General features: G+C 49.7%; 1 protein-coding gene across 4 annotated transcripts; it reads left to right on the plus strand.

The window, feature by feature from the left end:
* The first annotated feature begins 10924 nt into the window (after window positions 1–10924).
* PLAUR (plasminogen activator, urokinase receptor) lies at window positions 10925–25481 on the plus strand. Of its 4 annotated transcripts, none has more exons than XM_060130414.1 (7): window positions 10925–11055; window positions 12656–12766; window positions 14039–14182; window positions 20801–20953; window positions 21529–21663; window positions 23880–24026; window positions 24925–25481. In XM_060130414.1, the coding sequence occupies exons 1-7, from the start codon at window positions 11004–11006 to the stop codon at window positions 25176–25178; spliced, it is 996 nt and encodes a 331-aa protein (XP_059986397.1). In that variant the 5' UTR covers window positions 10925–11003; the 3' UTR covers window positions 25179–25481. The 4 variants fall into 4 exon arrangements, with proteins under 4 accessions (XP_059986397.1, XP_059986398.1, XP_059986400.1 ...); XM_060130415.1 differs by having other exon boundaries at window positions 20861–20953; XM_060130417.1 differs by lacking the exon at window positions 23880–24026.
* The last annotated feature ends 223 nt before the right edge of the window (window positions 25482–25704 follow it).

A 25704-nucleotide genomic window follows, 5' to 3' on the forward strand; every position in this document is an offset into this window, starting at 1 on the left:
TAAAGAAAACCCAGGGACTTCCCTGGTGGCGTAGTGCTTAAGAATCTGCGTGCCAATGCAGGAGACACGGGTTCGAGCCCTGGTCTAGGAAGATCCCACATGCTGTGGAGCAACTAAGCCCGTGCACCACAACTACTGAACCACCCTCTAGAGCCTGCAAGCCACAAGTACTGGGCCCACGTGCCACAACTACTGAAGCCCATGCACCTAGAGCCCGTGCTCCGCAACGAAGAGTAGCCCCAGCTTGCCGCAACTAGAGAAAGCCCGCGCTCAGCAACGAAGACCCAACGCAGCCAAAAATAAATAAATTTATTAACCCCCCCCAAAACCCAGACATCTCAAGTTAATGAATTTAACGCTTTTCTATCTCTTCAAACATAGTAATTCAGTGAATGCCCCCAAGAGCCCCCTGAGGCAGAGTCATTATCACCCTCATTTCACAGATGGGGAAACTGAGGCACAGAGAGGTTAAGTGGCTTGCTCAAGGTCACACAGCGAAGAAATGGCAGAGCCAGGATTTGAACCCAGGTAGCCTGGCTCCAGAACTACGTTCTCAAACACTCCCTGCAGCTGCTTCCATTAGACAAAAAGCCAATATACAAGAAGCTGGCACTCAGACTCTCACCACCCATGTGGCCTTGGGGCCCACCCTCTCCCTCTCTGAGGGACCACACACAATGCGCCTACCTTGTGAGGCTGCCAGCGCTCCCAGGAGCGCCAGAGGAGAGAGAAGCCAGAGCATGATCCAGGCCAGAGAGGAGGAAGCAGAACCCAGGTGCCCTGCCCTTTTATTCAAGGGCATTGGCTAGGGTGGCAGCCCCGGAAGAGGGAGAGCAAATAGGCTGGGGAGATAGCAGGCCCACCCGCCATCCTGGCCACTGGGAGTGGGGGAAAGGGCTTAGGGAATGTGGAGATGGGGAAACTGAGTCCTGAGGGGCATGTAGGACAAGCTGGAGGCTACTCAGCGAAGCCAAAGAAGAATGATGAGCATGTTCTTGTTGTTATTATTATTATTATTACTAATAGGTTTGCTGGTCATTCCATAGAGATGTTAACTCACTAGATCCTTACAATAATCCTACAGGCTATCACCATTAACCCCAGGAGGCATATTCAAAATATTTTGAGCATCAGTCAGTATAGGCCTGGCTATGCAGCAGTAACAATTCGGCCCCATCACTAGAGCAATGTCCTGGTGCCCTCCACTGACCTGGTGTTTCCCTTTTAGTTAGTAGAACCTGGGGATGTCTGGGAGGACCCAGACATGCCATAGGTTAGGGGGCAACCAGGGTCTTGGGGGAGCGGATTTTTACCAACCAAATCTGGAGGTATCTCAATATTTTTACAACTGGTACAGTTGAAATCAGCCCTGAGTTTCCGCATCTAACAGAGAAGGAAACTAAGGCTCGGAGCAGTCCAGGGCCTTGTCCAAGGCCACAAAGTGAGGACATTGGCACAATCAGGATTTGAACGCAGGCCCCACTGAATTGACATTGGGTTTCACCAAGAGGGGAGAGGGAAGACAGCTCCCTTCCTCTGGATGAGGCCTGCATTGCTCTCTTGCCCCGCCTCTGCTGGGCAGCCTTGATTTGCACATCTGTTCAATGGGAATAAGGTCCATCTCAACCACCCACGAAGGACCTTCCAGCCCCCACGCTTGGAATGTCTCTTCACAAGCTTTGAGTCCCCACCGGCCTCTCCTTTGTGGAGTAACCCTGGGGCTATCCCTTGCCTTGTTTGGGGCCTTGTGTTGAACACTGAGATCCTTTTCTTTCGATTCTGGATTTTTTTCTTTTTAATTTTTGGCTGTGTTGGGTCTTCATTGTTGCACGCGGGCTTTCTCTAGTTGCAATGAGTAGGGGCTACTCTTCGTTGTGGTGCGCGGGCTTCTCATTGCAGTGGCTTCTCTTGTTGCAGAGCAGGGGCTCTAGGTGCACAGGTTTCAGTAGCTGCAGCACGTGGGCTCAGTAGTTGTGGCGCATGGGCTTAGTTGCTCCACGGCATGTGGGATCTTCCCGGACCAGGGCTCGAACCCGTGTCTCCTGCATTGGTAGGCGGATTCTTAACCACTGCGCCACCAGGGAAGTCCCAAGCCCTATGATTTTAAATCAGAATTGTTAATCCTCAATGGACAGTTTCATTCTTCTGCAAACTCAGGCTCTGACCTCAGAGGTTACGTCAGGGATCCCTGCCCCGCCCGCAGGATCCATATTAGATCTTAGGAGACCACAGCTTGGCTAGCACTTCCCAGGAAGGAAACACGTTAGGTCATCAGGCCTCCACCAGTCCCTAAGCAGATAAGATGAGTGATATGTCACTGCCCTGGTGACATTAACTGGCATCAAGCCAGGGCGTTCAGTAAACGCTCCGTAAATGTCGGCTACTCGACGGTTGAGGTGACTCAGACTAGTGACGTTCAGGCTGCAAGGAAACCTCACACCCATGCAGAGGCGGATGAGCACCGCGGAACCAGAAGGCCTGGATTCAAGTTCCAGTTCTGTTGCTTCAGGCTGGGTGGTCTTGGACCTTTCACCCCCCTGAATCTCAGTTTCCTCATTTGTCAAAGAGGGCAAATGGGAAGACCTACATCCCAGGGCTGCTGTGAGGATAAAATGAACGGATGCATCGGAGAAGAGCACTGAGAACAATAGATGCTCTGTATCACCATCATCATCTTATCGTCATCTCATCATCATCCTCTCATCGTCATTACCTCATCATTCTCATCGTCATCATCTTATCATCATCTCATCATCATCCTCTCATCGTCATTACCTCATCATTATCATCATCATCATCTTCATTGTCTCTCATCATCATCATCATCCTCTCATCGTCATTACCTCATCATTCTCATCGTCATCATCATCATCATTTAGCTGCGGGCATGGCAAGGCTGGGATGGGCCTACCCCCTTGGCTGAGACAAGAGAGCCCAACTGAGAGAAACGACCAATCCAAGGTCACTCCACAGGACTGTCAGGCTTCCCAGACTCTGGGGAAGGGCCCTCAATCAGGGCGTACAGTCAAGGAGCTCTCTCTGGAAGGTGCCAGTCCTAAGGGGGAGAAACAGGAGGCTGGAGGTGGCTCTTCCCGATAGGGTGCTTAGCAGGGACAAGTTTGCGGAGGAGGCCCACCTCCTTCCCAGGTGGGTCTTGAGCCCCTTGGTCCAGGAGCAGTGGGCAGAAGGGAGAACAGTCCCCAGGGAGCCTGGAGTCCAGGAGGAGGGAGCGGCTCCTGGGGCTTCGTGACTAGCAGCTGCTCTCGTCAAAGGTTAACTGATAACTCAGGCTGGGTAAACAGGCCATGAGCTGCACAAACATGAGGCTTTCAGGGTAAAGAGTGTGAAGGGCAGGGAGGCAGGGGTGGACGTTTCCCTGCCCTTAATTTGAAACCTGGAGGTGAGGGGACATCAGAGCAGTTCGCTAATGCATGTCCAAGCAAATATGGGCATATGCATACCCCCCTTTTATGTACAAACAACAGGATATGATACACACTGTTCTGCCCCTAGATTTTTCCACCTGACAATCATGTAACCTGAATTACATAGTTCCCTCTTTCTTTTTTCCATTGGATAATTGTACCTCTTGTACAATTCGGTGTGTTCCCATCACTCGGTATTGCAAACGATGCTGTCGTGAAAGAAGAACACAGATACTGAGTTCCCAGAAGTGGTTAAGTGGTTTTGCAACATCAAAAAAGTTTTCTACATTTGTAATTTTGAGAGCAATTGCAAAATGACCATCCATGGGGTTGTACCAATTTACACTCCCACCAGCAGTGGGGGAGTGTCCGTTTCCCCACAGACTGGCCAATTCTGTGTATCATCCAACTGTTTTATTTTTGCCAATCCGTAGGTGAAGGCATGTGGTAGGACACTGGTGGCCATCAATTCTGTGCGGCTCCTTCCATCAAGAGGCGGTCCTTGCTTCCCTGGAGGTCCAGTGGTTACGACTCCATGCTTCCACTGCAGAGGGCGCGAGTTCGATCCCTGGTTGGGGAACTACGATCCCGCATACCACACAGGGCGGTGTGGCCAAAAAAAAATAAAGAGAGAGAGAGAGAGAGAGATGGAGTCTATTTCCCTCTCCTCAACTCTGAGCCAGTCCTGGAACTTGCTTTGACCATAGAATGTGGCAGAATTAACATTGCATGAGTTCTGAGCCTCTGCCTAAGGGGAAATTGCTGCTTCTGTCATCACCTTGTTGCTGCTGAGAACCCTTTTGCCACTGTGCGAACCAGCTTGCCTCCTGAAGGATGGCAGAGGCTCTGGGCATCCCAGCCATTCCAGTTGACAACCTACAAGTGAAGCCATCCAAGATCAACCAGGCCCGGCTGAGCCAGCCTAGACCAAGATGGGCCCAGCCAAGCCACAGAATCTCAAGGCTTAATGTTTGTTGTTTCAGGCCACTCAAATTTGGGGTGGTGTAATCTAGCAAAAGCCAGCTGACACAAATGGTATTTCAGTGTCATTTTTACAAGAGTCATTGTGTTTCTTCTTCCATCCTTTCCTAATTTTTCTATTGATTCATAGGTGCTGTTTCAGTGTCCTGTGGTTGCCACAGCAAAGTACCACAAACTGGGTGGCCTGAAACAACAGAAATGTATTGCCTCACAATCTGGAGGCTGGAAGTCCAAAATTCAGGTGTTGGCAGGACTGTGCTGTCTCTGAAACCCATCAGGGGATCCTTTCTTGCCTCTTGGCGCCTTCTTGTGACTGGCTGGCAGTCTTTGGCTGGCAACCCATAACTCCAATCTCTGCTTTTAGCATAACGTGGCCTTCTCCCTGTGTCTCTGTCTTCACATGGCTATCTTCTTATAAAGACACCAATTACATTGGATGAGGGGAACACCCTACTCCACTGTGACCTCAGCTTAACTAATTATATCAGCAACAACCCTGTTTCCAAATAAGGTCACATTGTGAGTAGGTGAGTTAGGACTTCAACATATCTTTTTCTCTTTCTTTCCTTTTGTTTTGGAGGTGGGGCACACCCTTCAATCCCTGATACGAGCTTTTTATCTATTAGCAACATTAGCCCTTGGATTGCAATGGTTATTTCTGCTATTGCAGCTAAGTGGGGAAACTTGAGCTGCTAAGTGCTAGAGGCAGGAAAACCTTTCTTTGCACAAACTCAGCACATTTTTTTCCTCTGGCTCCCCTATTCTCCCCAGGTCACCCCAGCATCATGAAACCAGAAGGAGGCATGGCAAAGAGGACTGGTGGAGGACGGGATGGAAAAAGGCTGCGGGCTTCCAGTTCCTGGTTCTTGTCCCCCGAAGGCAGAGACATTCAGTATGGTAGTTATGAGAGCAGGTGGTAGAGACAGACTGCCTGGGTCCAAACCTGACTCTGTACTTACAAGTCATCACAGGCAAGTGATTTAACCTCTTGGATTCATTTGCTATTGTTGCTGTAATATATTACCACCGACTTAGTACCTTAAAGCAACAGAAATGTATTCTCTTACAGCACTGGAGGTTGGAAATCTGAAATGAGTCTTTTTTTTAATATAAATTTATTTATTTTTATTTATTTTTATTTTTGGCTGCCTTGGGTCCTCGCTGTGCGCGGGCTTTCTCTAGTTGCGGCAATCGGGGGCTTCTCTTCATTGCGGTGTGCGGGCTTCTCATTGTGGTTGCTTGTCTTGTTGCGGAGCACGGGCTCTAGGCACATGGGCTTCAGTAGTTGTGGCTCACAGGCTCCAGAGCGCAGGCTCAGTAGTTGTGGCACACGGGCTTAGTTGCTCCATGGCATGTGGGATCTTCCCAGACCAGGGTTCGAACCCGTGTCCCCTGCATTGGCAGGCAGATTCTTAACCACTGCGCCACCAGGGAAGTCCAGGTCTTTTTTTTTTTTTAAGTCTTCTACTGAATTTGTTACAATATTACTTCTGTTTTATGTTTTGTTTTTTTTGGCCACGAGTCATGTAGAATGTAGAATTGTAGCTCCCTCACCAGGGATGGAACCTGCACCCTCCGCACTGGAAAGTCAAGTCTTAACCACTGGACTGCCAGGGAAGTCCCTGAAATGAGTCTTAAGGGCTCCAAACCAAGGGGTTAGTAGGGCAGCGCTCCCTCCAGAGACTGTAGGGGTACAGTGATCTCCTTGCCTTTTTTCAGTAGCTTGAGCTGCACATCCTGCATTCCTTGGTTCGTGGCCCCTCCCTCCATCTCCAAAGCCAGCAGCAAAACATCTTTCTCTGACCCTGCTTTCCTCCACTCTGTCTCTGGTCCCAGGTCCACCTACCTCCCTCTATAAGGACACTTGTGGTTACAGGTAGAGCTCACACACATCATCAGGATAATGAATGTCCCATCTTAATCTCCTTGACTTAATCACATCTGCAAAGACCCTTTTTTCACATGAGGTAACATTCACAGGTTGCAGGGCTTAGGACCTCGATATCTTGGGAGGCCACGGCTCAGCCTACCACACCCCTGTGAACCCCAGTTTCCTCCACTGTAAAACAGGCGACCGTGAGAAGTCACCGAGTTATAGAGAGAAAGCACTCAGACCAGTGTCTTGCATAGCCCTGGCATCCAGTCAGATTGAGACAGGGAGAGCCTCATTGACAGTCTCCCCTTTGGGCCTCAGTTTCTCTGTCTGGAAAATGATGGGTGCGGACCTCAGGGGTCTCCCAGCTCTGCTGCTCCTGAAGGGGAGTCCTCTTCTGTCCCTCGTTTGTGCAGAGGGAAAGCCAAGGCCCTGGGAGGAGATGTCCCCCAGGTAGGAGGCGGCCAGGCCAGGCTGGGAAAGCCCATGAGTGTTACCTGGCAGGCCTCCTGGAGTTGGGGAGGTAACAGCTGAAGCCCCACCCCCACTCTCAGCCCAGGCCAGAGGGGGTCACTTCCTCAGGCAGGTGGCAAGAGGCTGAGGGGGTCTTGGATGTGCGCGCGTGCGCGCGCGCACACACACACACACACACACACACACACACACACACACACACACAGTATCTGTCAATCTGTCTCTACTTTTCTCTCATTAAAGGCAATTGGAGGTCGTTCTCACTAACTCCATCTGTCAATCTCTGTCCCTCTGTTTCTTGCTTGGCTCTCAGCTGCTGTTTTCTTTTTTCCTTTTTTTTTTAAATGAAAAAAAATTAATTTGGGGGGCTTCCCTGGTGGCGCAGTGGTTGAGAGTCCGCCTGCCGATGCAGGGGACACGGGTTCGTGCCCCAGTCCGGGAGGATCCCACATGCCGCGGAGCGGCTGGGCCTGTGAGCCATGGCCGCTGAGCCTGCGCATCCGGAGCCTATGCTCCGCAACGACAGAGGACACAACAGTGAGGGGCCCGCGTATCGCAAAAAAATAAAATAAAATAAAATAATTTTGATAAAATGCATGTAAACATAAAATTTACTATTTTAATCATTTTACATGTACAGTTCAGTAGTGTTAAGTACATTCACATTGTTGTGCAACCAATCTTCAGAACCTTTTCATCTTTTTTCAAAAATTTTTATTTTAGGGCTTCCCTGGTGGTGCAGTGGTTGGGGGTCCGCCTGCCGATGCGGGAGACGCGGGTTCATGCCCCGGTCCGGGGGGATCCCAAATGCCGCGGAGCGGCTGGGCCCGTGCGCCATGGCCGCTGGGACTGCGCGTCCGGAGCCTGTGCTCCGCGGCGGGAGAGGCCGCAGCAGTGAGAGGCCCGCGTACCGGGAAAAAAAAAAAAAATTATTTTATATTGGACTATAGTTGATTTACAATGCTGTATTAGTTTCAGGTGTACAGCAAAGTGATTCAGTTATACATATACATATGTCTATTCTTTTTCAAATCCTTTTCCCATTTAGGTTATTACAGAATATTGAGCAGAGTTCCCTGTGCTATACAGTAGGTCCATGTTGGTTATCTACTTTTTTTTTTTTGGCCGCGCAGTCTGCGGGATCTTAGTTCCCTGACCAGGGATCGAACCTGTGTCCGCTGCAGTGGAAGCGCAGAGTCTTAGCCATTGGACCGCCAGGGAAGTCCCTGGTTATCTATTTTAAATAGAGTAGTGTGTATATGTCAAGTCTCTGTCTCTCTCCCTCTCTGATTTCCCCTGAGTCTGTCTGTCTTGGGCCTCTGACTCTCTCTCTCTCTCACTCTCTCTCCTTCCTGTCTGTCTCTTTCTCTGTCTCTGTCTCTCTCGATCTCTCTCCCTCTCTGTCTCTGCACGAGATTCTCCTTTACTCAGCCCCGGGAAGCCCCCGAAACCCATGGGCCTCGCCCAGGACCCAGCAGGCATGTAGGAGCTGGGTGAGGCCCAGGTGAGTCACGCGGGGGAAGGAGCTGACATTCCTGCCGCTTTTCTGGGATTGTGCACGGCCCAGTCCCCTGCCTGCCCCCTCCTGTAACACGTCACTGGACCTCACAGTGTCACTTGAGAGGGAGAGAGAGAACAAGTCAGAGACAGAGACAGAGAGACAGAAAGAGACAAAGAAACAAAGACAGGCATTGAGAGAGACAGACAACAGAGACAGAGAGACAGAAAAAAAGAGACAGAGACACAGAGATAGAGGACAGAGAGTCAGAGAGATAAGATGGAGAGAGACATAGAGAGGCAAAGAAAAGGAGCAAGACAGAGATAGAAAAACACAGAGAAACAGAAAGGGAGAGACAGATGGACAGATCGGGAGACCAGAGCAGTCTGAAGTTGGGATGGGAAGGCTCCGAGTTATTTCTCTCATTCTTCAAATAAAAGAGAAAATCGTGGGGCTTCCCTGGTGGCGCAGTGGTTAAGAATCCTCCTGGCAATGCAGGAGACACGGGTTTGAGCCCTGGTCCGGGAAGATGCCACATGCCACAGAGCAACTAAGCCTGTGCGCCACAGCTACTGAGCCTGTGCTCTAGAGCCCACGAGCCACAACTACTGAGCCCTCATGCCACAACCACTGAAGCCCGCGCACCGAGAGCCCGTGCTCCGCAACAAGAGAAGCCACCGCAATGAGAAGCCCACACACCGCAACGAAGAGTAGCCCCCACTCGCCGCAACTAGAGAAAGCCCGTGCGCAGCAACAAAGACCCAGTGCAGCCAAAAATAAATAAATATATTTAAAAAAGAGAAAATCGTGGTCCGGAGCAATGAGGTCATCCGGCCAGGAAGTGGTTGTGCCAGACCACACAGCTCCATGTGGTCCCAAACTTGAACCTACCTTTCACTGAGAGATGCCTCCACCCACCCCGGATCCATGTCACAGCTGGGAAAAGCAAAGATCTGTGGTGTGAAGCCGTCTGCCCAGGGTCGCCCAGGAGCAAGTAGGTGAGCTGGGTCTCAAGCCTACTTGGACCAACACCCCGACTTTCTATCTCCCCACGTCATATGCATTAATATCTCATTCAGTCTTCACGCCAGCCCCAAGAGGGACCCCATTTTCCACATGATTTTTATTGAGCACTTGCTATGTGCCAGGCACTGTGCAAGTGCCTTGGGTGTACACTTTTCTGTCGCTAGCCCACAAGCCCTGGGAGGGAGGCGCTTAGCTTTACTTTCCAGATAGAGGACTTGAGGCACAGAGAGGTTAAGTAACCTGCCCAAGGCAGCACAGCTACTGAACAGCTAAAATTTGAACCCTCACAGTCTGGTGTCAGCCCCCACACTCTTAACCTCTTAGAAAAGAGAATTTCTTTGGGATTTTTCTTACCTTATCTTAAAATGATTACCTTAAGATTTTGATGCATTAGTAAGAATGACAATAGTATAATCATTATTGCAGTGGCAGAGGTAGCTCCTGCTTACTCATAGCCTATGACTGTTCCAGCCACACTGGCCTCTCTGCTGTTCCTAGATCTCCTCAGGTCTGCTCCCACCTCAGGGTCTTTGTACTGGCAGTTTCCTCTCCCTGGAATTCTTCCTGGACCATCTGCCTGGACTTCTTCCCTCACTACCTTCAGCCGCTCTTCAAATATCACCTCCTCAGGAAAGCCCTCCTGGATTACCTGGCCTAAAACCAACCTTGCCTCACTTGTACCCTTGCACCTCCTTCAATCTGGTTTGTTTTTCTGCACTTTACTTATCACAGCCTGACAGCAATAGATTAGATAACATATATTTACTCCCTATTGTCACAAGGGCAGGGACTTTCCTGCTGTGTCCCCAGCTTCTGGACCAGTGCCTGGCACAAAGTAGGTCCTCAGTAAATGTTGACAGAGATTGTTGAGCCCTCCATGTGGGCCAGTGACTGTTTCAGGCATTTAATTCAACTGCATTAAATTGTTCTGACTGGGAGGGAGAGACTATGTTACCCTTGGCACTTTATTTTCCTTTTAAAAAACTTATTATGAACATTTACAAACACAGAGGAGATAGAATGGCATATAAATTACCTCGATATAATTGATACAGCTATTTTGCTATTTTGCCTTTCTTTTTTCCTAAAATATTTCAAGGTAAATGCAGACACCGATGACATTCAACCTCTAAATATTTCATTGAGCATCTCTGTAAAATATAAGAAAAAGTTTTCCACATAACCACAAAACCATGGTCATAACAGCAATATCTACTTTTTGGCTGAAGTGTTTTAAGGTAAGTGGAGACATTGTATTATTTCATCCCCAAATATTTCAGCGTGCAGCTCTAAACGATAAAGACATTTTCCCATATAACCACAATACCATTATCCTTCCTAACGAAACTAAAGAAAGACCTATATTATCTAATAATAGGCACATATTTCCCCTCGTGACAAGTTTTAATCCGAGGGGTGAGGGCCCTTGCCCAAGGTTCCATGGCAGGAAGAGAGAGAAGTGGAATTTGCACCCAGGCAGTCTGGGGAGAGCTGTGACCACGGCCAGCGTGAGTCAGAGCAGAGCCAGTCCCCCTACCCCTCTCTGGCGCGTCCTGGTAAAGGAAGTTTTTGAGGAAGGTGGGTGGGGGTGGATGACCCACGCATCTGGAGCTGACTCGCTCTTTCGCAAACCTCTGGGAGGAGCCCCCAGGGCCACATAACTGTCTCCTCCCGGGGGCCAGACTGAGAGGTGCAGGGAGACCGCGGAGAGGAGCCGCCGCCGGACATGGGCCGCCCGCTGCCGGTGCTGCTACTGTTGGCTCAGACCTGCATTCCAGGTAGGGGCTGGGTGCCCGAATCTCTGCGCTGGGGACCGGGTCAGACCGGAGGGAAGGGAGGCGGGAGAGGAAGGGAAGAGAGCTCAGAGTCTGATGACTTGGAGGAGGGCTCAGTCCCCAGCCCCTCCACCCACATTCAAATAATAATTCTCCTGCTGTCTGCAGCCTCACACGGCACGGTACCAGGCACACAGTAGACGCTCAGGAAATATTCGTAGAGCGAAGGCGCTTAACAACAGCCGCCATGTAGTGAGTACGCTCTTTAGTCCAGGCACTCTTCTAAGCTCCTTCCTTGCAACTGCCAACTGGGCGGGCGGAACTATTTTAACATCGTTTTACAGAGAAACTGAGGCACAGAGAGGTTAAGTAACTGGTCCGAGGTCACACAGCAAGTCCTTGTAAGTGGGATTCTGACCCGCAGGGGGCTCCTACAGCCCTCTCCCCTCTATCAGATCCCCCCTCCCCCCCTACACACACACACACACACACACGCACACACAGACACATTTGCAAGACAGGGAGGACACCGTCTCATTTAACAAAAGGTCTAAAGAAAGTCAGGCTCAGCGTCGCGGAGCCGGGGGCCGGGGACCCAAGGCTCGTCCTTCGAGGTGCCTTCCCTTTCACTATCCTCTAGCCGACGAGACCTCTCACCTCCTTTCTCTGGAAAATCTAAAAAGGGTTGGAAAACGAAAGGAAGTTGAGAAGGAACTGCTGTCAGGGCGCGGCAGGGCCGGGTTGGGGGTAGGGGTTGGGAGATGGTTCGGTAATGAATAACCGGGAAAGCTTTCCGGACCGCGGGAGGCCTAGAATGAGTAACGACTCGGAAGGGGACTCCGAATTTGGAGCGGGGAAGGGACCGCAAGGGAGACGTGATGGGCAGGGATAGGCCTTGGGGCGGAGCTAGTGGGCGGGGTCAGAACTTCGGGGAGGGGAAGTGGGAGGGGCTAACAGTTCCGGAGTAGCTAGTGGGAGCGGGGAGAACTTCTGGGGAGGCCACAGTAGTAGTGGGATTAGAATCTCCGCACGGCTGATGCGCGGAGTTAGAAGTTCGGTGTGGACTGTTGGGTGGAGAGAGAGAACGCTGGGGAGAGGCTACGGAGGGGAGGAGAGCCAGTGGGCATTAGTGGAGGGCACCGGGAACGGGGGTAGAACATAAAGACTAGCTGGAGTTGGTGAGGCTAGAACACCCCTAGGAGAGCTCGCGAGGCGGAGTAGGCCGAGGCGGGCGGGGTGGAGGAAAGGACCTAATTGGGAGCCGGGCTAGAACGTCCACACCCGCGGAGAGGAGGGGGGTTGGAGTTTCAGGATGGGCCCGGCGCTCAGACAGAGTGAAAGGGAAAGCGAGCGAGGGCTGGACTTGGGAAGGACCTGTGGACGGAGAAAGAACTTTAGGGTAGAGGGTGGAGATAGAACGTTGGCCTAAGGATGGTATAGCGGGCTGGAAACCAGCCTTGGAACCCAGGGGCGGGCAAAAGTGGAGTCCGAACCTGAGTGCACCTGGCCTGGAGACTTGGTCCAGGTGTTGGGGCTTAAGGGGGCGAGAGCGGGATCCTGGCGCAGAGCGATAACACCTCTCCTCTCCCCACTCTGCCCCCAGTCTCCTGGGGCCTGCGGTGCATGCTGTGTAAGACTACCGGGAGTTGCAGGGTGGAAGAGTGTGCCCCCGGCCAGGACCTCTGCAGGACCACGGTCCTGCGCATATGGGAAGGTGAGCTGGAGCAGGGAACGGGAGTGACAAAGAAACCTTATTTCACGAGCCATCGGGGAAATACGCATGAAAAAGACACGGAGACCGGTTACAAGCCCCCAGATGGACAAGCATTTAAAACTCTGACAGGGACTTCCCTGGAAGTCCAGTAGTTAAGACTCTGTGCTCCCAGTGCAGCGGGCACGGGTTCGATCCCTGGTTGGGGAACTAAGATCCGGCATACCACTTGGTGCAGCAAAAAAAGAAAAGAAAAATCTGACAATACTGAGGTCGATGAGGCTGTGGAGATGCGGGCTTTGCTGTTAGGGGGTAAATTGGTGCATCCACCAAACAGAGCCACGTGGCAATAGGCAATATCTGGTTAAAGATGAACATACCCTACAACAAGCAGTTGGACTTCTAGGAATGTAGAGACCCCAGAGAACCTTGGCCACACTTGCCCAGAGACACCTGTCAAAGAATGTTCTTAGACTGAACGTTTGTGATATGGAAAACTGGAAAGACTGAAGTCAGTTGTCAGCAGAGGAAAAACGTTACAGTATAATCACGCATTATACCCCACAGCAGCTTAAATGAAGGAGCTAGGGCTGCAGGTATTAACCTGGATATGTGTCAAAAATGTAAGGTTGAAAGAAAAACAAAAAAGCATGTTGCAGAGTTTGACACCTTTTAATAGAAATAGTATCTAACAATCAAAATAAATAAACGATATACACATAAACAATAATAAATATTCTGCATACAGAGGTGTTAGAATTACCTACACCTGTGGTTGCCTCTGGACAGAGCATAAGGGAAGTGGGATTTGAGGGAGGGAGGTAACCAGGAGGCTTTAACTGTCTTTTAAACTTGGTTTCTTTTTTTAAAAAGATCTGAAACAAATATAGCAAAATGCTAATATTTTATAAAGTTTGGTGATGAAAGCACAGTATTTATTATATCATTCTCTTATATTTTTGGTAAGCTCGAAGCATTTTCCTTTAAAGATTCCTATCAGAGGCATCTCCCTGCTAAGATCACCAAGCTAGGAGGGAGAGGGTAGAAGGATCCAGAAGGTCCCAGGGATGGTGTTATCACGAAAAGAAAGTAGGCTTCCAGTGTAGGGGGTTGGGGGGAGGGTGCATAGCTCTAGAAAAGAGAGAGTTGGACTCAAGCAAGAGGAGAGGCCTGGCAGGGATCAGCCCTGGGAGCGGGTGACCTTATAACCAGGAGTGTCAGAGGCTGGTTGGGCCCAGGGGAGCCTCTGCGGTGACAATGAGACATTCCTTATAGAAGGTGATGAGCTGGAGGTGGTGGAGAGAGGCTGTACCCACCCAGAAAAGACCAACAGGACCATGAGCTATCGGACTGGCATGCAGATCGTCTCCCTGACAGAGGCCGTGTGTGGGTCAGACTTGTGCAACAAGCCCAGTCCTGGTGAGTAGGGCAGCCCTCACCATCCCCAACCCCAAACCATCCCCAGCTCAACCTCCGTCATCATCCTGGTCCTATCCCTCATCCTAGGCCACCCCAACCCCAGCTCCATGCCTTACCCCGGCCCAAACCTTTCCTTATCCTAAACACATCTCCAGCCTGGCTCCAACCCCAACTCAACCTCACCTCCAATCCCGTCCCCAACTTCCTTTTATCCTCAACACGCTCCAACTCAAACCCATCCTCCTTCCAAAGACATCTCTCATCCTATCCCCTAATCAACCCCACCTCATCTCAACTGTCCCCAATCCCACTGCCATCTACAAACGCATCCCATCCCTAATCCTATCCCATCTCATATGTGTTTGTGGGGGTGTGTGTATGTGTGTGTGTGTGGTTGTTATTTATAAGATGCAACACCTGCCTTTAAGAAGCCACACACACACACACACACACACACTTGGGAGGTACGTGAGGTATCTCACTGATGTTTTCGCCATGTAACTTTTTTCATGGGACAGGAGATGATTCAAGCAATAGATGCTCAGCAAGGGATACAAAGACCAGAGATACCAAAGACTCAGAGTTCTTAAAGGAAGTCAGAATAGGAGGGAATCAGACAGGCTGCTGTGGGCTTGGAAAGTTCCCTAGAATCGATGATTCTTAAGTTGGGCAACAAATAAGAATGTGAAGAAACTTCCATAAGGCTTTTTGTTGAGTTTCATGCCTTTAGGCTCTGGTCAGCATAAGAAAAAGACTTAGAAAGGCTCAAATTCCCCAAGTTCTCACAGCAGAGCAAAGTTGGGGAGCGAATGGACCCATGGTGCACAGTCAGACAGATTCCTCTTTCTGGCCCTGGTGAGGAAGGAAATGGGTTCAGGCCAGTCTAGTCACAATGACGTCAGGAAGCAGAGCACCTGCCTCTGCACTGGGTTTTTTCCCTTGTTCTTCCTCCATCCCGATTCCACTAGATTTTCATTTATCCTGACCTCGAAATTTCATCTGTTGGTGGGGACTGAATCAGAGATTTACTTTCAAGGAAATGACAAGAGAGGATGCTGGCTTCCTCTCTCTGTTAGATGGCTTCCTCTCTCTGTTAGATGTGCTGAAGGAAAGCACTTGTCATTGAGTCTAAATAATACTCGTAATCAGAGATAAGAGTCAAAATATTTAACCATATTGGTCAGTGCCGCAGAATAATATTGACCAGTCAGAACTGGAGGCCACTTGCTGGGCCTGGTGTTACCCCTTTAGTGGACCTTGAGGACATGAGAGTTCTAAAGACAGGTTTGCAGGGAGTTCCCTGGTGGCCTAGTGGTTAGGATTCTGGGCTTTTACTGCCATGACCCAGGTTCAATCCCTGGTCGGGGAACTGAGATCCCACAAGCTGTGCAGCGTGGCCAAAAAAATAAAGTACAGAGAGGGTTGGGAGCGGTCAGGGGTCCTCTTGGGCAGCAGCTGTCAATTCAGTAATTTAACTAATATATCTATATCAGCTTCCCCCCTTTTATCTTTTTGGCCATGCCACGCAGCATGTAGGATCTTAGTTCCCTGACCAGGGATCGAACCCATGCCACCTGCATTGGAAGTGCTCAATCTTAACCACTAGACCGCCAGGGAAGTCCCTATCAGCCCCATATCTAACACCATTTTACCCTGTTTGTGATGACTAGAATAGTTGGTTAAACCACATCCTGTTCTTCTGTGATACTGGGGACACAAGAGTGACCAAGGTAGCCTTGGGCCCTGCCCCTATGGGGCTCATAGTCTAGCGTGTATGTGTATGTGGGCGGGGCTGGGGGGAGGCGGACGGACCCATCCATCACCTGACGGACCCATCCATCACCTGATGGTGACTGCCCTGATAAGTCGCAGCTGGGATGCGGAAGCACATGCAAAGGAGTCAGGACCATGATAGGGGCAACAGAGACCAGAGAGGTCAGAGCTGTAATAGGGAAGCACAGTCCAGAATTGTCAGGGCTGAGACAGGGGAAACAGAGGCCAGAGTGATCAGGGCTGAGATAACTAAGAATCAAGAGATACTTGACTCAGGTCAGGGAAGGTTTCCTATACAGGAAGCAACAGCTAAGCTGGATCTTGAGGGATGAATAGGAGTCAGACTGTTAAAAAGACAGTAGAAAGGCTTTTCCAGACAGAGGGAGCAACAGATATAAAGGCCCAGAGGAGGGTGAGAGTAGCATGGCTGGAGGAAGGGCGAGATGGGGCAAGAGGAACTGCTGAAATTGGCAAGGTCACATTATACAGGGCCTTCTAGGCTATGGTGGGGCATATAGACTTCATCTGGGAAACACTGGGAGGTCATGAAAGCGTTTCAAGTACAGAGCATCACTATCAGATTTTTTTTTTTTTTTTTTTTTTTTTTTGCGGTACGCGGGCCTCTCACTGTTGTGGCCTCTTCCATTGCGGAGCACAGGCTCCAGACGCGCAGGCTCAGCGGCCATGGCTCACGGGCCCAGCCGCTCCGCAGCATGTGGGATCTTCCCGGACCGGGGCACAAACCCATGTCCCCTGCATCGGCAGGCGGACTCTCAACCACTGCGCCACCAGGGAAGCCCTCAGATTTGTATTTTTTGACACGTTATTCTGACCTCAGAGTGGAAGAGGGATAGGAGGGAAGGAAGGATGGAGGGAAGGTAGATGAGGGGAGACCAACTTGGAGGTGCATGAGGTTGTCCAGATAAAGAAGAGAGTGTAGGGATTTCCCTGGCGGTCCAGTGGTTAGACTCCGTGCTTCCACTGCAGGGGACGCGGGTTCATTCCCTGGTGGGGGAACTAAGATCCCACATGCCGCGTGGTGCAGCCGAAAAAAAAAGAAGAAGAAGAAGAAGAAGAGAGTGTCTGCTGTGCAAATGGAGAGAAGTGGAAGGATTTACGAGCTATTTAGCAGGTAGATGAGCAGAGTGTGATAATGGATTAGATGTAGGGGTGGTTATGCAGTTCTGGTCATGTGGAGTCTCCTGTATCAGACCAACCCCCCTGCCAATGACAGTTATAAAAGCTGGACAAATTATAAACAATGATTAAAGTCACTCAAGAGCAAGCAAATGAAGAGAGGAAGTTGAGGTGCTCCAATCTTCGAAATAAGGGGAGCACAGAAGTCGAATTCCACAGACAAGCTGGCTTTTTCCTTGAATGCACTTGCCAATTCACTGCTCTGGAAGGGAACTAGAACGCAAATAGAAAAGAGATCATCGCTAGACTGACAAGGCAGAGGTTGGAGTCTGGGGTTGCCAGAGTGTCTGGAAAATGAGAAGTAAAATCCTGGAATGCATGGAACTACAGAAAAGGGAGTCCCCAAATCTGCAAATTTCCTTCAAGTCATTGGCAAGCTGTACATGCATAGGGTGAGACTCCAAGGAACTCTACAGAAAATAGTATCTGGGAAGCTACAGCACTGAGCAGGAATTCCAGCAGGCATATGACGCTGGGGGACCGAAGTTGCCACGCTGGAAAGAGAGGTCTCAGGCTTTCCCCTGGGACCACATCCTAGGAGTAAGGGCAAAACTGAAATAGACCAGCCCTAAAAATGCATACGTCGGATCTTAGACAGAAAGAAAACCTAATCCTCTCTGGCAGAATATAACATCATTTAGAGCCTTTACAAATAGTCGTCTGTGTCTGGCATCTAGTCAAAACGTACAAGGTACCCTGAAGAGAACAGAAAGGACCAACTGACTGGAAACCAAGAGAAAAATCCCACAATAGAAACAGACGTGTCATGAATCAGATTTTTTTTTTTTTTTTTTTGCGGTACGCGGGCCTGTCGCTGCTGTGCCCTCTCCCGTTGCGGAGCACAGGCTCCGGACGCGCGGGCTCAGCGGCCATGGCTCACGGGCCCAGCCGCTCCGCATCATGTGGGATCCTCCCGGACCGGGGCACGAACCCGTGTCCCCTGCATCGGCAGGCGGACTCTCAACCACTGCGCCACCAGGGAAGCCCATGAATCAGATATTGGAGTTACTAGACAGGGGAACTTTAAAAGAGCTATGATCAGTATATTCAAGAAAATAGAGGAAAGGTTACTTTTTAGCAGAAATCTGGAAACCATTTTTTAAATGATTCCAACAGAAATAAAGAACAGGAACTAAATAAAACCAAAAAAAGAACAGGAATTAAAATTAAGAACTCAATAGATGTACTTACTGGATATCAGAAACAGTAGAGCAAAAGGATTACAGAACCAGAAGACAGGGCAGTGGAAGTATCAGATGGGTGCCTAGATATGGAGGATCAAGGAGTCTGCCAGGACTCTACCCTGGGGGACCAGATGGGGCCATCTCAGAGATGTGGAATTCAGGAGAAGGAGCAGTTTGGAGAAGATGGAGAGTCTTGTTGGGGGCAGGTAGAGATTCAGGTGTTTGAAGGGCCTCCAGGAGGCCCTTGGGTATACAGGTATGGAGCTGGGAGAGAAGTCTTACCTGGAGAGAGATTTCTGAGTTCCCAGCAGATAGGTGGAGATAAAACTGTGTCAATGGATAACATCCCATGGGAGAGAGTGTGTACCATGAGAAATGAAAAAAGGGCCTAAGACAGAGCCTGAGGATCACCCACATTTAGAAGAGTGACATAAGAAGAAGAGCTCACAGAGGAGACCCATGCGTGGTATGAGCTATTTTGACGTGATGGCAGCTCGTGTTTTCACTTTCATGGTGGTTCGTATTAGAAGATGTGGGCTGTCAGCCTTTTAGTTCTTTTTCTTTTGGGAGAGGGTGGGAAAGATCTGGCTTTGGAGATAAGTGATTCACCTAATTACAGCTGCTGGCCTGCCCGTTGAGAGCCTTGGCTGAGAGAGCCCTCTCATTTCTCTAAGACTTGGCCCAAACTCAAACTCGGGTATCTGGGGTCACGAAGGGAAGGGCATGCCAGGCTTGGGAATGCTGTGAGCCAAGGCCTAGGCAGAGGGATGACTCTGGTGTTTCCAGGGAAAAGTAACTCATCCACTTGGCCTGGACTGGAAGGTCCGTGTGAGAGGCCAGTTTATCACAGATCCATCAGATGAGGCTTTGACCTCTGACATGATTGGGTAGTGTATTAAATATCTAAATATCTTAAATATCTATCGCTGCATTAAAGATTGCCCCAAAGCTTAAAACAAAAGTAAGCATGTATTCTTTCACAAAGTTTTTGAAGGTCATGATTCTGGGAGTGGCTTAGCTAGGCGGTTCTGCGTCTTTCGTCATGTCGTAGTCAAGATGACAGCGGGCTGCAGTCATTGGAAGGCGCCCAAGGTAGCTTCATTCACACGGATGACCAGCTCCCATGGCTTTGGCAAAAGTCTCAGCTCCTCACCATGTAGACCTCACGGTGGGGCTGCTTGAGTGTCCTTACAACATGGCAGCTGGCTTCCCCCAGAGCAAGTGGTCCAAGAGAGAGCCGGGAAGAAATCGCAATGTCTTGTGTGATCTAACACAGAAGTCACACACCATCATTTCCACAGTATCCTACTGGTTCCACAGGTCAGCTCTATTCCTTATGGGAAGGGACTACACAAGGGACAAATACCAGGAAGCAGGGATCACTGGGGGCCATCTTGGAAGCTGGCTACCACAGGGAACAATAGAAGGGTTTTAAGTAATTGTTCATTCATTCATTCATTTAACAAATATTTATTGAATATCTTCTCTGGCCCCAGCCTTGTGCTGGGTTGTGTTGGGACATAATAATGACCAAGATAACCCTGGCCCTACCCTCCTGGGACTGAATCCATAGAAGGAAACAAACAAGCAAACAAACAAAAAGAGTGAAAAAAAGAAAAAACAGGGAATTCCCTGGCAGTCCAGTGGTTAGGACTCCATGCTTCCCTGCAGGGGGCACAGGTTCCATCCCTGGTGGGGGTACTAAGATCTCAGAAGCCATGTGGCATGACCAAAAACAAACAAACAGTGAGGGAAACAGACTTGTCACCAGACGGGGATGACCCAGAGTGGGCAGGGCTGGGATTAGGGAGCCCCGAGAGGCACCTAATCCAGCCTGGGAGGTCAAGGAGGGCTTCTCGGAGGAGGCAGAATTGGAGAAGTTGGCCTCTGAAGAATGAGTAGGAGATAGGGAAAATAGGGAGCAGGGAAAGGGTTCTAGGCAAAGACCACAGCAGATGCAAAGGCTGGGCAGGAGTCAGCATGTATACTCAGGGACTGAGGAAAACCGGTGTAGAGTCTGAGTGGCTGGTGGAGGGAGATGAGGCAGGAAAGGTGACCAGGACCCAGTCTTTGATGGAACTTGAAAGCCACGCTGAGTTTCTTGGATTTTATTCTGAAGGCACTGGGGACCCATGGAAGAGTGTTGAGCAGAGGAGAGGCAGGGTCAGATTTGCGTATTAGGAACATACTTCTAGGGCTATGTGGGATACACTGGGGTGGGAAGGGCAAGAATGGAAACCAGGAGGCCAGAGAGGAAGCTGGTATTGAAGGAGGTCTGACCTGGTCATGGAGCTGGAAAGGAGGGGATGGATTCTAGAAAGATTCAGGCGGTGGGATGGACAGCACTTGATGATTGGCTGAAGGGTGGGATAAGGAAGAATTGATGCTGAAGTGAGTCCTCAAGGAAGCTGGGTCTCCAGGACTCTCCCCATGGAGTCTCACCCTCCTAATCCTCCCTAAACAGGCCAGGTTTCTAACATTCCCCGAAGCCGTTACCTCGAATGTGCTTCCTGTGCCTCGTCAGATCTGAGCTGTGAGATGGGCCGGGACAAGACCCTGCAATGCCGCAACCCTGGAGAACAGTGCCTGGATGTGGTAACCCACCAGAGCCTGGAAGGTGAGCCCCAACCTGCCAGCAACTCCCCCTCCCTGCTTTGCTCCTCCCCAAGGCTGCACTTAACAACAACCCCCAAATAACCAGGATTTAAGCAAGGTAGAAAGTTAGTACTCACACAGAAAGTCCAGTGATGGGAAGTCCAGGGCCACTAGGACAGTTCCACAGTCACCAGGAACCCAAATGTCTTCTCATTTCTTACATATTGCTTCCATTCTCAAGATTGCCTCATAGTCCAGGATGGCTGCCTGAGCTCCAGACCTCATGTCCAAGTTCCAGGAAGAAGGAGGGGGGAAAAGAAGGGGCAAAAGGGGGGCACCCCTCCTTCTGTAAATGTTCTCCTTTCTAGAAGTCCCATAAAATCTTTCTACTTAGATCACGTTGACCAGAACTTAGCCACTTGACTCTACCTATGGAGGCTGGAAATTGTGTCTTTTGGCTAGATATATGGTTGCTTCCAATAAAATGAGGGTCCTATAATGAAGGATGAAGCAGAGGATGGACAGAGGACTGCTACCATGGGCAAATCCAATCTCAGCCCCTCATCAACAATCTGACCTCCTCCTCTGCCCCCACAGAGAGTCCAAGGGATGAGCGCCACTCCCGAGGCTGTGGCAACCTTCCTGGCTGTCCAGGCCCCACTGGCTTCCACAACAACCACACCTTCCACTTCCTGCGGTGCTGCAACACCACCAAATGCAATGGGGGCCCAGGTAAGGGGCAGGGGACCCGGCGTGAGGCCTGGGATTGGGGTGGGGAGGTGCACTCAGGCTGACTGCTACTTGCTTGAAGGGAAACCCTCCTCTCTGTTTCCTTCTCTGAAAAGTGGACCTATCAAGCCCTTTCTCAAAGAAGAATTTTGTGGGAATTCAATGAAACTAGCAAAGCTTCACCAAGACCTGTGCTTTATGCTTCTATATCCTCTTGAATCCTTCCACTGCTCACCATCCTGGTGCAAGCCACCATGGCTGCTCACCTAGATTGTTGCAATGACCTTGCTGGTCCTCCTGCTACCCTACAGCCAATGTTCAACACAGCAGCAAGAGTGATTTTTTTTTAATAGATCTTCATTGGAGTATAATTGCTTCACAATACCGTGTTAGTTTCTGTTGCACAACAAGGCGAATCAGCCATATGCATACACATGTCCCCATATCCCCTCCCTCTTGAGATTCCCTCCCATCCTCCCTATCCCACCCCTCTAGGTCATCGCAAAGCACCGAGCCAATCTCCCTCTGCTGTGCTGCTGCTTCCCACCAGCCAACTATTTTACATTCAGTAGTGTATATACGTCGATGCTACTCTCACTTCGCCCCAGCTTCGCCCTCCCACCCCATGGCATCAAGTCCATTCTCTATGTCTACCTCTTTATTCCTGCCCTGCCACTAGGTTCATCAGTACCATTATTTTTTAATTCCATATAGATGCGTTAGCATATGGTATTTGTTTTTCTCTTTCTGACTTACTTCACTCTGTATGACAGACTCTAGGTCCATCTACCTCACTACAAATAACTCAGTTTCGTTTCTTTTTATGGCTGAGTAATATTCCATGGTATATATGTGCCACATCTTCTTTATCCATTCATCTGTCGATGGACATTTAGGTTGCTTCCATGTCCTGGCTATTGTAAATAGTGCTGCAGTGAACATTGTGGTGCATGTCTCTTTTTGAATTATGGTTTTCTCAGGGTATATGCCCAGTAGTGGGATTTCTGGGTCATATTGTAGTTCTATTTTTAGTTTAAGGAACCTGCATACTGTTTTCCATAGTGGCTGTATCAGTTTACATTCCCACCAACAGCTTAATGTAAATCAAATCATGTCACTCTTCCTCAATCACTTCAACGCCTTCCCCTTGCTTTTAGAATGAAATGCGAAGACTCTACTATGCCCTCTCTAATCCAGCATGTGTCTGTCTCATGGCCTTTGCACATGCAGTACCCTCCACCAGGAACACCTCTCCCCCAGGAGTTCACCTGGCTGGCTACTTCTGATTCGTTAGGTCTCAGCTTTAAAGCATTGTCCTCAGGGAAAATTTCCCTAACTCTGCCCTTCAATATAATCTAGATCCTTTGTGTTATTCTGTCTCTATAAATCACTACTGTCCAACAGGACTTTCCATGGTGATGGAAATGTTCTGTATCTGTGCTGTCGGATATGGTAGCCTCTACTATATATGGCTTTTGAGCACTTGATACTTGGAAAATGTCTCCTTTTTATTTTTTAAAAATATGTCCACATGTCGTGAGTTTTCAAGTTTTCTTTTAAAATGAACTAATACTTTTTTTTTTTTTTTTGCGGTACCCGGACCTCTCACTGTTGTGGCCTCTCCCGTTGCGGAGCACAGGCTCCGGATGCGCAGGCTCAGTGGCCATGGCTCACGGGCCCAGCTGCTCCGCGGCATGTGGGATCTTCCCAGACCGGGGCACGAACCCGGATCCTCTGCATCGGCAGGCGGACTCTCAACAGCTGCGCCACCAGGGAAGCCCACTAATACATTTTTTAAAGTCTCTTGGTTTTCATTTCCAATGCAGTAAATATCCATAGATATGACTAACATAAGCAATAATTTTTTATTATTTAATATTAATTTCAATGTCAATGTAACAATGTAACAACCACATGTGGCTAGTGGCTACCATATGGGACAGTGTAGCTCTAAATCGTAAGTTCTCTGAGGGCAAGGACTGTTTCGTCTTACCCTGTGTCTAGGCAGGTGGGGGCTCGTGGGGAGCTGAGGGTTGGAATTTCTCTCGCAGACCCTAGAGAACCCCCCCCCGCCCGCAAAAGAGGATGCTGTTCCAATTCCTGACCACAAGAGGGCTCCACGACATCTAGGGCTGAGAGTTGGGAGTCCTGGGGATGTAATGCTGTGAACCGCTCGTGCTAATTTCTTTGGTGTCTGTGTCACTTGGTCTTCTTCCAAGTCCTGGAGCTTCAAAACCTGCCACTGAACGGCTTCCAGTGTTACAGCTGTGAGGGGAACAGCACCCATGGATGTTCCTCTAAAGAGACTTCCCTCACTGACTGCCGAGGCCCCATGAATCAATGTCTGGAAGCCACTGGCACTAATGGTGAGCCATTAGGAGGCTGGGAGAGGATACTTATGGGGGGGATGGGGGGTTCTGCAAGAAGTAACTTCCCATGAAGCGGGACTTAATTGAGGTGGATCATCCTGTTGGAGAAGGTGGGACTTCCTTCAGGAGGGTGCAGAGTGCAGTAAGAAATTAGGACTTGTTCATTAGGAAATGTATACTTGGGCCACAGAAATGTGGATTTCTTTGGGGGTGGGACTTCCGTGGGTGGGTGGGACTTCCGGTGGACCTCCCAGGATCCTATCCTGTGAAGCTCTGGGCAGGTTCCTTTATTCCAGAGGTTCTCAAACTTTGGGCTCTCAAAATTCCTTCTCGCTCTGAAAAATTATTGCTTACGTCAGTCATATCTATAGTATTTGTTCATTTTAAAAGAACAATTGAAAACGCACGACATGTGGACATATTTTTATGAAAGAAAAAAAGGAGACATTGTCCAAAATGAAAAACTTGAACGAGAAGACTGGCATTGTTCTACCATTTTGCAATCTTTTTAATATCTGGCTTAATAGAAGACAGCTGGACCCTCATATCTGCTTCTGCGTTCAGTCTGTTGCAAGATCACATGTCCTAGGGTTTCTAGGAAACCCCTTGTGAGAGCACAACACATTTGTGAGAGCAAGAAAAGGCAAGTGAGGTTTTAGCATTATTACAAGAATAAGCTTGACTTCACAGATCCCCTGGAAGGGTCTGAGGGAAGGAGCCCCAGGGGTCCCAGGACCACATTTAGACCTGCTGCTTTCTCTGGGGGTACCCACCACGAGGTAGTATTCTACCTGGGCAATTCTCACTGGGTACCAGTATTCTCACTGGTACCCAGTGAGAATTCCAGTCCCAGGCCCGAGAGCTGGGAGTCTCACATGGTCTTTTCTCTCCTCAGGACTGGGGAACCCAAGCTACACCATAAGAGGCTGTGCAACCCCCTCCTGGTGCCAACGCCTCCCTGTGGCTGAAGCTTTCAGCCTCACCCATCTCAACGTCTCTTGCTGTACTGGAAATGGCTGTAACCATCCAGACCTGGTTACCCAGCCCCACACGGGGGGTGCCCCCCTGCCTGGCCCTGCCCACCTCAGCCTCTTTGTCACCCTGCTTATAACTGCCAGACTGTGGGGAGGTACTTTCCTCTGCACCTGAACCCCAAAATCCCACTGCCCTGGCTGGATCCAGGGGACCCCTTTGCCCTTCCCTTAGCTCCCAGACCTACTGACTTGCTGTGTGACCTCAGACCAGTGTGCTCCCCTCTCTGGGCCTTCGTTTTCCCAGCTGCCGAAACACCTATCTCAGAGAACTGTGAGAATCAGAGGAGAAAAACTAGAGGAAGGCTACGGGCCAGCAGGCAAGAGCTCTTGTGATATTAATATTGTTGCCGCTGTTATTATTAATTAATATTTGTTTTATTTAATATTTTGTACTTAAATAAAGATTTTTGTATCAGTGAACAAAGCCAGATCTGCCCTTCTCCAGAGAGGACGATTGGGGGACACCTTTCCTCACGCCCCTGGAATTAGGGGTCATATTGTAGGGCCCAAGCACTCGAGGTCCCAGCCTTGGGAGCTGTCCCATGCAGGCTTCCACCCTAAGCCACTTCCACATCTATTTCTGGGCTCCAAATGCAACCTTCCAACTCACTCACCCAAGCACTAACCTTCCAGTCTCTTCT

This window comes from Lagenorhynchus albirostris, chromosome 19 (genome assembly GCF_949774975.1).
Source record: "Lagenorhynchus albirostris chromosome 19, mLagAlb1.1, whole genome shotgun sequence".
In the NCBI taxonomy this organism is placed as follows: Eukaryota; Metazoa; Chordata; class Mammalia; order Artiodactyla; family Delphinidae; genus Lagenorhynchus; species Lagenorhynchus albirostris.